This window comes from Manis pentadactyla, chromosome 8, assembly GCF_030020395.1.
Source record: "Manis pentadactyla isolate mManPen7 chromosome 8, mManPen7.hap1, whole genome shotgun sequence".
Lineage (NCBI taxonomy): Eukaryota > Metazoa > Chordata > Mammalia > Pholidota > Manidae > Manis > Manis pentadactyla.
In genome coordinates this window covers 116,143,011-116,155,946 of record NC_080026.1, presented here as the reverse complement: position 1 = coordinate 116,155,946, position 12,936 = coordinate 116,143,011, and the positions used below count along the sequence as shown (strand labels likewise).

General features: G+C 49.9%; 1 protein-coding gene across 1 annotated transcript; it reads left to right on the top strand.

The window, feature by feature from the left end:
- Positions 1-5,263: 5,263 nt before the first annotated feature.
- Positions 5,264-7,477, top strand: LOC130684648 (inositol 1,4,5-trisphosphate receptor-interacting protein-like). Its single transcript, XM_057506296.1, has one exon. The coding sequence runs from the start codon at positions 5,559-5,561 to the stop codon at positions 7,209-7,211; it is 1,653 nt and encodes a 550-aa protein (XP_057362279.1). The 5' UTR covers positions 5,264-5,558; the 3' UTR covers positions 7,212-7,477.
- Positions 7,478-12,936: the final 5,459 nt, after the last annotated feature.

Here is a 12,936-nt window from a genome sequence, read left to right as displayed (position 1 = left end):
GAACTTAGCTTCGTAAATGTAAACGCCACTACTGATGAAAATGGCTTACCTCTCCCTACTCCTCTTCCGTCTGGGTGGGAGTCCCTGAGGGGGTCCACAGGTCATGTCCAGCCCTCCAGGATCGCTTCCACCCACTCTCCCAGTCAAGCGTGTCTTCTCTTTAGGCCTGTTTCCTCATCTGTAAAAAACGGGGCTTAGATCAGTACAGCACTAAACTCTGGCTTTCTTAAATGTCTGGTTTTATTTCCCCAAACAACTATACCGCGTTAGCTGGGACTGTGAAACCCTAGCTCCAGGCCAGGTGCACAGTCGGGTTTCAGCCCAAACTTATCAACAGTTTGGTCTCCCTTGGCCCCTTCTTTCTCAGAGGGCCCAGAACCTAAGCAGTGGGAAAGGGACACAGCAACCCTATGGGGCCAGAACTACAAGTGCCACCATCCCACCTCCTTTTTCCCATTTCATAAGGAAACACATCAGCTGCTCCTTTTAACTCTGAAGATGATGCCAGGGCCCGGGCTGCTTTTTGCTGTTGTAATGAGCAGAGCTAATGGCATCCGACAGGCTGGGCATGGGACAAACCTTCAGCAAGCTTCAGAATCTGGGCTGCAGCGACACTGTGGGAAACCCACCTCCTCCTCCCTGGAAGCCTGCCTGGCTTGGGCAGGAGTGGGTCGCAGACTTCAGTGTGCATTAGAACCACCTGGTGGGCTCATTAAACACACAGGTGTTGGGCCGCAGTCCTGGAGTTTCTGATGATCAGGTCTGAGATTGCATGTGAAAATTTGCATGTCTAGCAAGTTCCCAAGATGCTGGTACTGTTGAGTTGGGGACCACATTTGAGAACTGCATTCCCAGGGCGCCTACAGGGCTGCTGAGAAATGGGTCCTGGGTGCCCCTGCTGCAGAAGCCACCAAGCCAGCCCTGGGTGGGGGCAGGTGGATGATAGAGCTGAAGGGGGGTTGATGAACACTTTGTGAGGCTGGACACAGGCTCGCAGTGCTCCTGGTTTGCAGTGGGAATTCTGTCTGGAAGGAGGTAGACATAGAACCAAGGGCTTGCACACCTAGATCTCCCAATCAGGTGGGCACAGGGACAGTCTATAGATGAGGGGTCCCCAAAGAACAGAAAAGAAACTCTTCCTCTGCATTTTCATGGCCTGTTGCCTCCCCACAGGGGCTATGGTGTTTTTCCTGCTGAGAATCTGGCTGCACTCATCTCTGGGCCCTGCAGTACTAGCACAGTGGAAAGAACCTGGGCTTGGCAGGTGGAAGCAGACACAACAGAATGACTCTCAGGCCAGATGTGCCTTTTCTAGTTGTGTGACTGGAAAATTACTTGGTCTTTTGGGCATCTGTGAAACTGGGATAACTAACCCACCGCTGAGGTTACAGGGTCACATACCCAGCACATCCTCGTGAAGGCTTGATAAACAGAAGTGTGCTGCTGTTAGACAACTCTCAGTGACGTTCACTGAATAAGGCTCTGGTGGCAGTGTCGCAGGGCTCTGGGGTCCCCAAGGATGACAGACCCCAAGGACAGGAGATTTAGATTTTTGCTCCGGGACCTGGGACTTCTGGCCAGGCACAGAGTAAGGGTCTGAACAGCCATTGGTCTGGGCTGACCACCTGCATCCCTCTGCCCAGGGCAAACAGAGGATACCCTCTTACCCAGCGTCTACTGACGCAAGACCCTGGCCCTTTGCCAGGCTAAGTTTAGCTGTGGCCTGCATGGACCCCCTCATGCTCTGTGGGCAGGACGGGGGTGGAGAGTAACTAAGCAGATTTCCTGTGGGCTTCCTGGCAAGCAGACAGACAAAAGCCCTGGGAGTGACCCAGGTTTATTTTCAAAGCCAAACCCAACTGGACGTCTCAGATCACATGTGTGGAGCAGCCTTGTTAGAGATGAGAGCTTGGACCAAGGCAGAGGTAGACGTCCTTCCAGCTGGGGAAGAGGGTGTGCATGCGTGTCCACGTTTTGTGGGAGGCTCCCAGGGACCTGCCCTGTCCCTGTGGTCTCCGCAAGTCAAACCACACGGATTCTGTTCCCTCATTCTTCTGCGCTCCCTGGCCCCCAGGACAGTGTCCATGTGACTTAGTCTGGGGAGGGGAAATGGGAGGATTCAAACTCAGCACCATCTGGTAAGCAGTGAGCAGCCACCCGTTCTGCATACGCTAAGGTGCCGTGAGCAAGCCAGCCAGGGAGTGCAAAGTTAAAAGGAGCAAAGTGGCAGCTGGGACCCCACCTGATCCCGGGGAGGGAGCCGATGATTTAAAAGTTGAGGATGGAGTCAGAGGGAACTGAACCTCCAGGAGTATCCAGGGCTCTGAAGGCTTCCCCAGCTGTGGGCGGGTAGGGTTGGTGGAGTGACGTGTCAAGGGGCAGCACCCTGGGAGGGGCACCGTGTGCTTTCAGAAGCACTTCTGAGCGTGTGCTTCTCCGTGCCCCAAGGACGTGGGCAGAGCTAGCATGCTTGGAGCGTGAGAAAACAGAGACCCATGTGGGCTGAAGGTGAGTGAGCTGGTTTTGTAGGGTGCCTGCTGGGATGCGCTCTGAGCTCAGCACCTGACAGGGGTTACTCCCTAAGCCAGCCTTCCTGTGAAGGAGGGCCTGCTGTTAGCTCCCTCTCACAGGTAAAGCGCTGGAGCCCTGGGGAAGCTAAGTGACTCACCCACAGCCTAGGCCTCTTGCACTATGTGGCCTCGTTTGCCTCAGGCCCCCATCGTCTTGTCTGTAACCCTACTATTGTCAGTGTTTCTGGAGCTTCCTGCGTCTTTCCAGAGTACTTCATAGGGCCACCTGTGTGGCGGTCACCAACCCCTGAAGGCAACATCATCTGCATACTCCCATGCCATGACAGCTATCCTTTTATGAGAAAGTATACCCAAGGGGCAAGCATTTTGCTAAGGACTTTATATGCATTACCTCATTCAAGCTTTACCATAGCAGGTGTTTTATTCCCATTTTACAGATGATAAGACTGAGGTGCTGGGTAGTGGAGTGGTTTCTCCAAGGTCACATATCTCATAGGTATACGTGCTAGGTTCCAACCCAGTTTCTCTCCCCTCCAGAGTCCTCTTAGCCCCTTCCACACACAGTCGATTGCTGCATGTGGTTTGGAGTCTGAAGTCTTGAGCCTTGCCTGCCCCAGAACAAGGAGGCCTTTACAGCCCTTCATCCACCAGCACAGGTGGCCCTAGGGAGGCTGTCAGAGAGGAGAGGGACTCCCCAGGCATAGGGATTGGCAATGGCACCTGACCCCGGTTGGTGTCATCCTACCTGGAGTTAACATGGCAACTGACCTCCTGGCTGGGAGTTCCCAAGAGCTATTATGTGACTTGTCAGGACCTGCTGTGCCTGAAGGTGGCTGCATTTGGCATGGGGGCTCCAAAAGGTCTCAAAATCCACAAGTTATCTCCAGACTGGCTGCTGACTGGTATTCTAGAATGAGTGTGCCACACCTATGTCTTAACGTTCTGGTCCACGCTGATGAGCCGGCCTTGGCGGTTTGCCGCGGACCACCCTGGCAAAACTTTCCATTGATGTTTCACTAATGTAGAAGCCAGGGCTGACCTGTTTCTGCAATTATCTAGCAAGCTGCTCCTTGTCTCAGGGAAGAAAAGCTGGCTGGCTGCCCCCTGCATGTTTTCCTCACCCCCTCCCTTTTCAGTCTGGCTTCCTCCACTTTCTTCTGTCCTCTGTTTCCTCCTCAAGTGGAAGCACAAAAGTGCCTCAGAGTTCACCTCTGAGGCCTGGATATTTCCGAATTCTGCTGTTGCTGGACCTCCCTTCCACCCAGCCCTCTTGGCTCCTCCTGACGCATGCAGCTGTGTACAGTGTGGACCCGCTTCTCGGCAGTAGGCTCTTTCCAAGTGTGGCACTCAGGTCGTCTGCATCCTGGCGTTGCCGGGTAGAATCTACAGAGGTCCCTACCTGGTGGCAAATACCTGCTCCTTGGTGCCATTAGGGTAAAAATCAGAACAGGTGGTTATTAGGGTGCAAATTCAAGGTCAGGGAATGGGGCTCGGTAAAAACACAGTAGCTCCTAACAGCATGTGTTGGCATGCGTCAGTGGGGCAGTGGGAGGAACTCTCCTGTGTACTTTATTGTCCAACCAGGGTCTCATGTGGCCATTTGCTCTCTTAGCTGCGGTCCCAGACAGGACAGAACAAGTGTGGAAAAAGCCAATTGTTGTTTCCCACAGTACCTGCCAGGGAGAGGAGAGGGTATAATGTCAGGCTTACACTACAGGATGGTGCCTCTGAGACTTTAATGTATTAAAGATGATATTAAAATGCAGATTCTGGTTCAGTAGGCCTGGAGTGGGGCTGAGATTCTGCATTTCCAGCAAATTCCCAGGAGATATTGCAGGTGCGCAGTCTGAACAGCAAGGATTATAAGGGGTTAGCCCTTCCCCAGAAGTCACCTGAGACCTAAAAATCCTTTTATCCTGGAGGAATAGAGTGTCTCCTTCCACAATTAAATCAGATTTAAAGTTCAGATGACACATGAGAGGGAAACCAATGACTTGGTCACCCCGGTTGTCACCAAAATTGTCCTGGATGAAGACCCAGGAGGTCAGTGTCTGAATTTGGGATACAGACTTCCAGATCAGAAGGACAGGTTTACAGTGGGGGAAGATCAGTTCACAAAACTGCTTCCACAAAGTTGTTATTCATTGAATACATGCTGTCCCCCATTCAGTGTGCTGTGTATGCAGTTTGTGTGGATATCCATCCATTAGTGTGGTGACCCTGTGGGTACTGTGGCTTTCCTCTGGTGCAGTAAGGAAATGGTCTCAGAGAGGTGAGTTAATATGCCCAAGGTCACTTAGCTAGTCAATGACAAGGCTGATTTTGGAATCCAGCCCTCCTGTTCTTCTCCACTAGACCTTGAAGAAAATGTGTTCACCACAAGGCATTCACTAGGAGAAGAAGGGAATGGCTTATTCAGGACTGTTTTTGGTTTCAAATGATGGAAAAATAACTCAAACTGACTTAAACAAAAAGGAGAATTTACTGATTTGTATGACTAAAGAGTTCAGAGGTGATGGCTTCAGACATAGCTGGATCCAGGGGTTGGGAGACTGCTTTCCTCTATGTTGGCATCTTTTTCAGGCAGACCCCTACTTTGAGGCAGCTACAGAGCCACCACCAGCTGTTCCCTGTTCCCTCGGAAACCCTAGACCACAGTCATATGTTCGTCCCTGGAGCTGGGGCAAGGTTATCCCCACCCAAGCCATAAGGACTGGGAGTAGAAAAAGGCTGATTCCCAGGCAAAATGGGGTACTGCTACCAGAAAGAGGAATGTCTGGACATACAGAACAGAGATCCACCACAGTGGCTGTTCAGCCAGGATCGGTGGTGCAGAACTTCGGGCTCTTGTTCCCAGGACTAGACTGAAGCAGGACAGGAGATAGTGGGTTGGGTGGGAGCAGAGCTCCAAGACACTCACCTGCTTGGTGAGGTGGAGGTCGGTGTGCAGGTCTAGGGAAGACTTGGCATTGTTGGGAGCTTGGTGTGACTGTCTGTCTGTCTCTCTCCCCCTAGGAAAGCCCCAGCATGGCACTGGAGCTCTTCCGGGTGTGTCTGGTGGTGGTGACAGCCATCGTCAACCACCCTCTGCTGTTCCCTCGGGAGAACACCACCGTGCCCGAGAATGAGGAGGAGATCATCCGCAAGATGCAGGTGTACCAGGAGGAGCTGCAGCTGCAGCAGCTACGCCTGGAGGAAGAGGTGGCGCGGCTGGCGGCCGAGAAGGAGGCCCTGGAGCAGGTGGCGGAGGAGGGCCAGCAGCAGAATGAGAACCGCATCACCTGGGACCTGTGGAGCACTCTCTGCATGATCCTCTTCCTGGTGATCGAGTTGTGGCGGCAGGACCACCAGGACGGGCCCTCACCCGAGTGCCTGGGTGGCACCGAGGACGAGCTGCCTGGCCTGGAGGGTGCACCCCTCCGGGGCCTCACCCTGCCCAACAAGGCCATGCTCGACCACTTTCAGGAGTGTTGCATACGGGGAGCCACAGCCGAAGCGGCTCGTACCCGTGAGTTTGTGGAAGGCTTCGTGGATGACTTACTGGAAGCTCTGAGAAGCCTCTGTAACCGGGACACAGACATGGAGGTGGAGGATTTCATTGGCGTGGACAGCATGTATGAGAACTGGCAGGTGGACAGGCCGCTGCTGTGCAAACTCTTTGTGCCCTTCACGCCCCCAGAGCCCTACCACTTCCATCCAGAGCTCTGGTGCTCCAACCACTCCATGCACTTGGATAGCCAGGGTTATGGCCAGATTAAGGTGGTCCAGGCTGAGGATATGCTGGGCTGCATCTGTGGCAAGACCAAACTTGGTGAGGACATGCTGTGTCTCCTCCACGGCAAAAACAACTCGGTGCAGCTTGGCTGTGAGGCAGAAGACCCACTGTGTGCCCGAGATTCCCCATATCTGGACTCAGTGCAGATCATGAGGTGGTTCCAGACAGCCCTCACCAGAGCCTGGCACCGCATTGCCCGCAAATACGAGTTCGACCTGGCCTTTAACCAGTTGGACACCCCAGGGTCCCTCAAGATCAGGTTCCGCTCAGGCAAGTTCATGCCCTTCAACATGATTCCTGTGATCCACTGTGATGACTCGGACCTGTACTTTGTCTCCCAACTTCCCAGGGAGCCCTCTGGGGGGACCCCAGCGTCCAGCACTGACTGGCTCTTGTCCTTCGCTGTCTACGAGCGACACTTCCTTAGGATGATGTCAAAGAGGCTGCCTGAGGGTGCCTGCCACCTCACCTGCTTGCAGATCACCTCCTTTCTGCTCTCCAAGCAGAGCCGCCTGACCGGCCCCAGCGGACTTGGCGGCTACCACGTGAAGACAGCGCTGTTGCACCTCCTGCTCTCCCGGCAGGCCGCTGACTGGAAGGCTGGGCAGCTGGATGTGCGTCTGCATGAGCTGCTCTGCTTCCTGGAGAAGAGCCTGCTCGAGAAGAAGCTCCATCACTTCTTTATTGGCAACCGAAAGGTGCCCGACACCGTGGGACTGCCCAAGGCCATTCGCAGGGCGCAGCCTCTCAACCTCTTCGGGCCGTTTGTCCTGCAGCGAAGTCTCTACCGCAAGACGGTGGACTCGTTCTATGAGCTGCTCAAGAATGCACCAGCACTCATTAGCGAGTATTCCCTACATATCCCCTCAGACCATGCAAGCCTGCCCCCAAAAGCTGCTGTCTAATAGCCCATCCAGGACCCAGGACGCACGTCCACACCTCGGGGGCATCAGCAGGCCCCGTCCTGGAAGAATGGCAGGCTTTGCTGGGAGCCTCCGCTCCCAGAGAAGCCAGGCCCTATGGTGCAGGGGAAACAGAATTCCAAGCTAGAAGCTGGATTACTTTCATGCCATGGGAGTCTGCTGGTGAGGCTTTGTCTGGGTTTGGAGACCAATCCTTACAGCTTGCTTTTGGATCGCCAAGAATGGCCAGGATGATGACAGAACACTCTGGACACTGAATTAGAGACTATCTACAAATAGTATAAAAAATAGTAACCACAGTGGGACCCCTATTGTGTGGACTATGAATGAAGGCTGGAAATCCCCACATGTGTCCCTATTAGTGCTTTGGTTGCAGATGCCTAGGGCCAAGCGTTATTGGAAATCAGGGTGTGTGGTCTTAACATGGATCCGTCTGCATTCCTGTAGATCCTCTATGATATTCAAGTAAAGGCTGACCTGGGATGTAAAAAGAATCATACCCAAATGGATGTTTTCATGTCTCTAATTCAGGAGAACCCAGTGGTGGTGCAGGTGCTAAAGGCAGAAGCTGAGAGACACAGGGTGACTGGGGCAAAGGACAGAGCCTGGTACCCAGGGTGCTGAGTTATAGCTCACAGTCTGGCCTCTGATGCCCGGATCAGATAAAGTGCAGAGCTGAGCGGTGAGAGAAGCCGCAGCCCCGAGTTTTCCTCAGGATCCTAATCCTACAGCAGGACATGCCTGGAAACAAGAGCCACTGTGGAAACCCGGCTCCATCTGTAGGCCCCTAGCTGTTCACTCCAGTGGGGCTCCCTCACCACACAGAACCCCCCTTTCTGGATGAACCTTGCTAGCCACATAGATGACCAGGACCCAAAGAGCCCAACAGAGGGCCGGCTGACTGGGAACACATAGGGCAGACCTCGAGGCCCAGCCCGCGGGCCTTGGCCTCGTCTCCAGCCTGGGTCAGCGGGGTTGGGAAGCCCCTCCCTCCACTGGTGACATCACTGGCCCATAGGGGGTTCCTCTCTCAGCGTTACCTCAGTAGCCCTTGTGAGGGCCAAGGAGGAAGCAAGAATGAGGGCACCTGCACCAGCACTAGGTTCTCCTGCCAGAGTTCAAGCTGGCCGTGCCTCCTAGACGCCATGCTCACTTACAGGGGGTGTCAGGCTCACCGGGGCCTGAAAAGGAACCTACTCCAGAGGTGCTCTCGCCTTGCCTCGGAGTGTTCTAGAGAACGGACAGTCTGCCTGACAGCGCTAACTCACAGCGGGAGGCTGGGCTCTGCTGGCATGGAAGCCTGTAGGAAGCCTTGCATGTGAGCTGGAGTCAGACTGAGCTCCAGAGAATGAGCCTGCCCACATGGTCTCCCACTGAAGCCCCAAGCCCCCCATTCTGTCAGGATCACTTCCAGAAGTGGGGTGAATTGCCTTATTTATTATCGCCTGTGCCTTCCCATCCTCCTCATCCCATTCATCTTCAACTTTCCAACGAGGCAAGTTGTGCTTGGAGGAGGCCCCGCAGCCAAGAGCCAGCGTCTAGAAGCCAAGACCAAGCCTATGTCTTCATCCGCTTCCCCTTTGCTTCTAGGAGAAAGTGAGCTGAAAAATTATCTTCTGGCCTCTTGTTTACTCAGAGAGGACAACTCAGTGGGAAAATTGGAGTCTTTTGAATCAGAAAGCATTGGGGATCTTGGTGTTTCATGCTGCCTTATTTATATTAAAGGATGAATTAAATTCTTCCAAGGAGTAGAAACTAGTCGCAGTGTTTGTTTTTTAACTTCAAGGAGATGGTGTTCTGATAGCTAAGAATCTAAAAGTTCAAACAGAACAAAGCAGTTAATTTACCTACCTGCTGACATATTTATAAGTGCTAAATACAAATACTGAATTAAGCCCAAAGAGGGAGCTAAGGCTTTCAGTCTCCTTCTGATTTGTTAATGCATGTTTCTTCCCTTTTCCTGAGGTCTCCTCCACCTTTTTGGGGGGTCCTCCTCCATGCCACACTCAGCCCCTCTCTCCTTTCCATACTGCAGCAAAGTTGTGGCTCACTGGATCAGAGAATTTGGAAGAGACTGCAGCCCCTCGCTCTTAGTCTAGAAGAGTTTCCTCCACGTGCTAAGCTTTCCATGGAGGAGCTCAGTCCCTGCAGGGGGGATGTCCTGCTTCAGGCCAGCGCTGCCCATCACTGGGAGGATGGAGGCCACATAAGGAAGCCCACCTGTTGCAATTTTGATCCCCCTTCTCTGGGATCCACTTCCTCTGGAATAAAGGGGATACCACAGTCTCCACATGCTCCCTCTTTTGCCTGAGTTCTCAACTGATTCAAACTAAAGCAGGAAAGAGCAGCGCTATTTAATGGGCTCCCTCAAATTCCAAAACTGTGTATCATATTTTACTTTTTTATTTGAGCTCTTTGAACTTCACACTTGAAGACCACTCAACGTTATCAACTTTTTCCATTAGAACAAATTTCTGATTCCCAAACAGGACAAATCAACACCAATAGAAGGACTGTAAATAAAACAGATACGTTTCTGTACAGCAAAAGACACCATCAACAGAACAAAAACGCATCCTACAGTATGGGAGAATATATTTGTAAATGACATATCTGACAAGGGGTTTACATCCAAAATATATAAAGAACTTACACACCCTGAACACCAAAAAAGCAAATAACCTGATTAACAAATGGGTAGAGGATATGAAGAGACAGTTCTCCAAAGGAGAAATTCAGATGGCCAACAGGCACATGAGAAGATGCTCCACATCACTAATCATCATGGAAATGCAAATTTAAACCACAATGAGATATCACCTTATACCAGTTAGAATGGCCAGCATCGAAAAGACTAAGAACAACAAATGCTGGCAAGGATGTGGAAAAAGGGGATCCCTCCTACACTACTGGTGGGAATGTAAACTAGTTCAACCATTGTGGAAAGCAATAGGGAGGTTCCTTAAAACACTAAAAATAGAAATACCATTTGATCCGGGAATTCCACTCCTTGGAATTTACCCAAAGAAAACAACTTAGCAGATGCAAAAAGATATATGCACTCCTATGTTCATCGCAGCACTTTTTACAATAGCCAAGATATGGAAGCAACCTAAGTGTCCATCAGTAGATGAATGGATTAAGAAGAGGTGGTACATATACAAAATGGAGTACTATTCAGCTATAAGAAAGAAACAAATCCTACCATTTGCAACAACATGGATGGAGCTGGAGGACATTATGCTCAGTGAAATAAGCCTGGCAGAGAAAAACAAGTGCCAAATGATTTTCTTCATTTGTAGAGTATAACAATGAAGCAAAACTGAAGGAACAAACTAGCAGCAGACTCAGAGACTCCAAGAATGAACTAGTGGTTACCAAAGGGGAGGGGTGTAGGAGGGCAGATGGGGAGGGAGGGAGAAAGGGATTTAGGGGTATTATGTTTAGTACACATGGTGTGGGGGATCATGGGGAGAACAGTGTAGCACAGAGAAGGCACATAGTGGATCTGTGGCATCTTGCTGTACTGATGGACAGTGACTGCATTAGGGTATAGGTGGGGTCTTTTTCATGTGAAACCTTCATAAGAGTGTATATCAATCATACCTTAATAAAAAATTTTTAAAAATAAAAAAATGAAAAATAAATAAAAGGAAAACAGATACATTTACAGATAGCCAAAGACTGAAAATTTTAAAAGAAAAACTGCTTAGCAGAAGTTATGGTTGGGCCAGACCTTCCCAAAGAGAAAAGTATGGTGCCAATTACTTAGTTAAATCAAGCAAAGGACTCTCTTTATCCCATATAGCTCATAATCAACTAAGGACTCCCCTATAGCTATAGATCTAGATTCCTACATGACTGGCTGAGATTAGAGCAGCACAAGCCCTTTATCTAGGTTTCTATGTTCCTATCTTTATCACTCAGGCTTGACCAGCTTGTGCACTGTATCATGCAGTGTAGGATTGCAGTTAAGAAGGTGAGCTCTGGAGCCCGCAGACCCGGCCCCATGCTGGGCTCCATTCAACATGGAACCCAGGGCAACTTACCCGCTTCCTCCACCAACCCTCAATTTTCTCATCTGTGAAGTGGTGGCAGTGTTAGTGCCAACCTCAGAGGTTATGGTGAGGAGTGGCATAGCCACGCATGAATGAATGTGAGCTCTCATGAGGAGAAGGCATGGAGATCCGAGAAAGCAAGTCTGCAGAAGCAAATCCATCCCTGACAGAAAGATCAATGGTGTCCCCCACCCACCACCCTTCTCTGAGGAAAAGAAAGCAAATCTTGTTGTCCTAAGGTCTAAGACTTCATTATACCCCAGTATGGCATAGGTGAACCCCCCCGACTAGTGTCCTGGACTTCTGAAAAAATGACTATGGCATCACTTTGTTTGAAGAAACTAATAGGATGGTACTAAAACAGCAGAATCTGGCTAACGAAAATTCAAACCAAAGGCTATTTTAAGTCATGTATAAATAAAATCTTACCTACAAGGGTAAAGGAATGAATTGTTCAGTTTTTATGGATTCCAGAAAGCCCCAAACCTTCTTGATGTTCAGGAATAGATAGTAATTACTCAAACTTTTATCACTGGCTTTGAAATATATACTTCCAGCTTATGATTGGCCTTCACGGCACAAATCAGAACCGTATCTAATCAACGGATCAACTCTGGAACATCTATATAACTCTTCTGCTTTACAGAGCAGAGGTCCTCTTGGGAATCAAAACAAGTCATATATGGGCATTTAAGGGAACCCAGGATGGGTCCTTAGGGAAAGTGATGAGGTATTTTGAAAATAAACAGCTGCTTAGTAATTTATGTTTAGTATCTGTTTTTAAAGCTTTTCATTTACTCAGTGTAGGAGAATGTCTTTAAGTTTATGTGATGTTTATGGGTATGAGCAACTTTTATATAAGTACTCATAAAGTAATTCAAGCCCTAACAGGGTCTACTTGGTACAATAAAGTCAAGAGTAGCATATGGATGAAATGGATGAAGCATCACTTATCTTCTGCCAGCCTCTCCCCACTTTCAAGATACATGTTCACATTCCCATGGACTTTCTTAAATCCAAGTATGACATCAAAATTCCTTAAAGTTCTTGATACAGCAGATTGGAGCCCTGCCTCAGACAGACATTTCTCTACCAGATTTCTCACGGGTCAAGTCTAAAACTCCAATAAGAAAGCTGTCTTCCTATAAACCAGCACAAAGCACTGGGGTGTTTACAGACACATCCCAGGGATGTACGAGGACTTCCTAGTTAGACCTCCTTAGAGGCTTATCAAAGTCTTCAGGGCCCTCAGTAGGAGAGCTCCCTGCGATGCAGACCTGATACCTTTCAGACCTGTGAACTGACTCATCCCCTTAGAATCCTAGGCCATCAGTACTGGGAGGGCGGCTAAAACTCATCTAGCATGACTGCCCTCCCATTTGCTATTGATTTACACCATGATCACTACACAAAAGGATTACAAGTGCAGTGTAAAAAAGAAAGTGTACAATAAAATATTAAATATGAAAAATAATAAAGTGCTAAGATTAGGGAAAACAGAAGAACAGAAGGTCAAAACCAGGAAGAAAAATAACATCAAGATATCAAGCCAAGGGTCCTGCAGAATTCCTTAAATACAGCTTTGAATTTGACTTGAGCTTCCTGGCAGCTGAAGTGGAGAGGAAAACATGCTGGGTACCTGGTCCCTG

What these genes read in the sequence shown, in the direction of transcription:
- LOC130684648 (XM_057506296.1), top strand. Translation starts at nt 5,559, where the DNA reads ATGGCACTGGAGCTCTTCCGGGTGTGTCTGGTGGTGGTGACAGCCATC.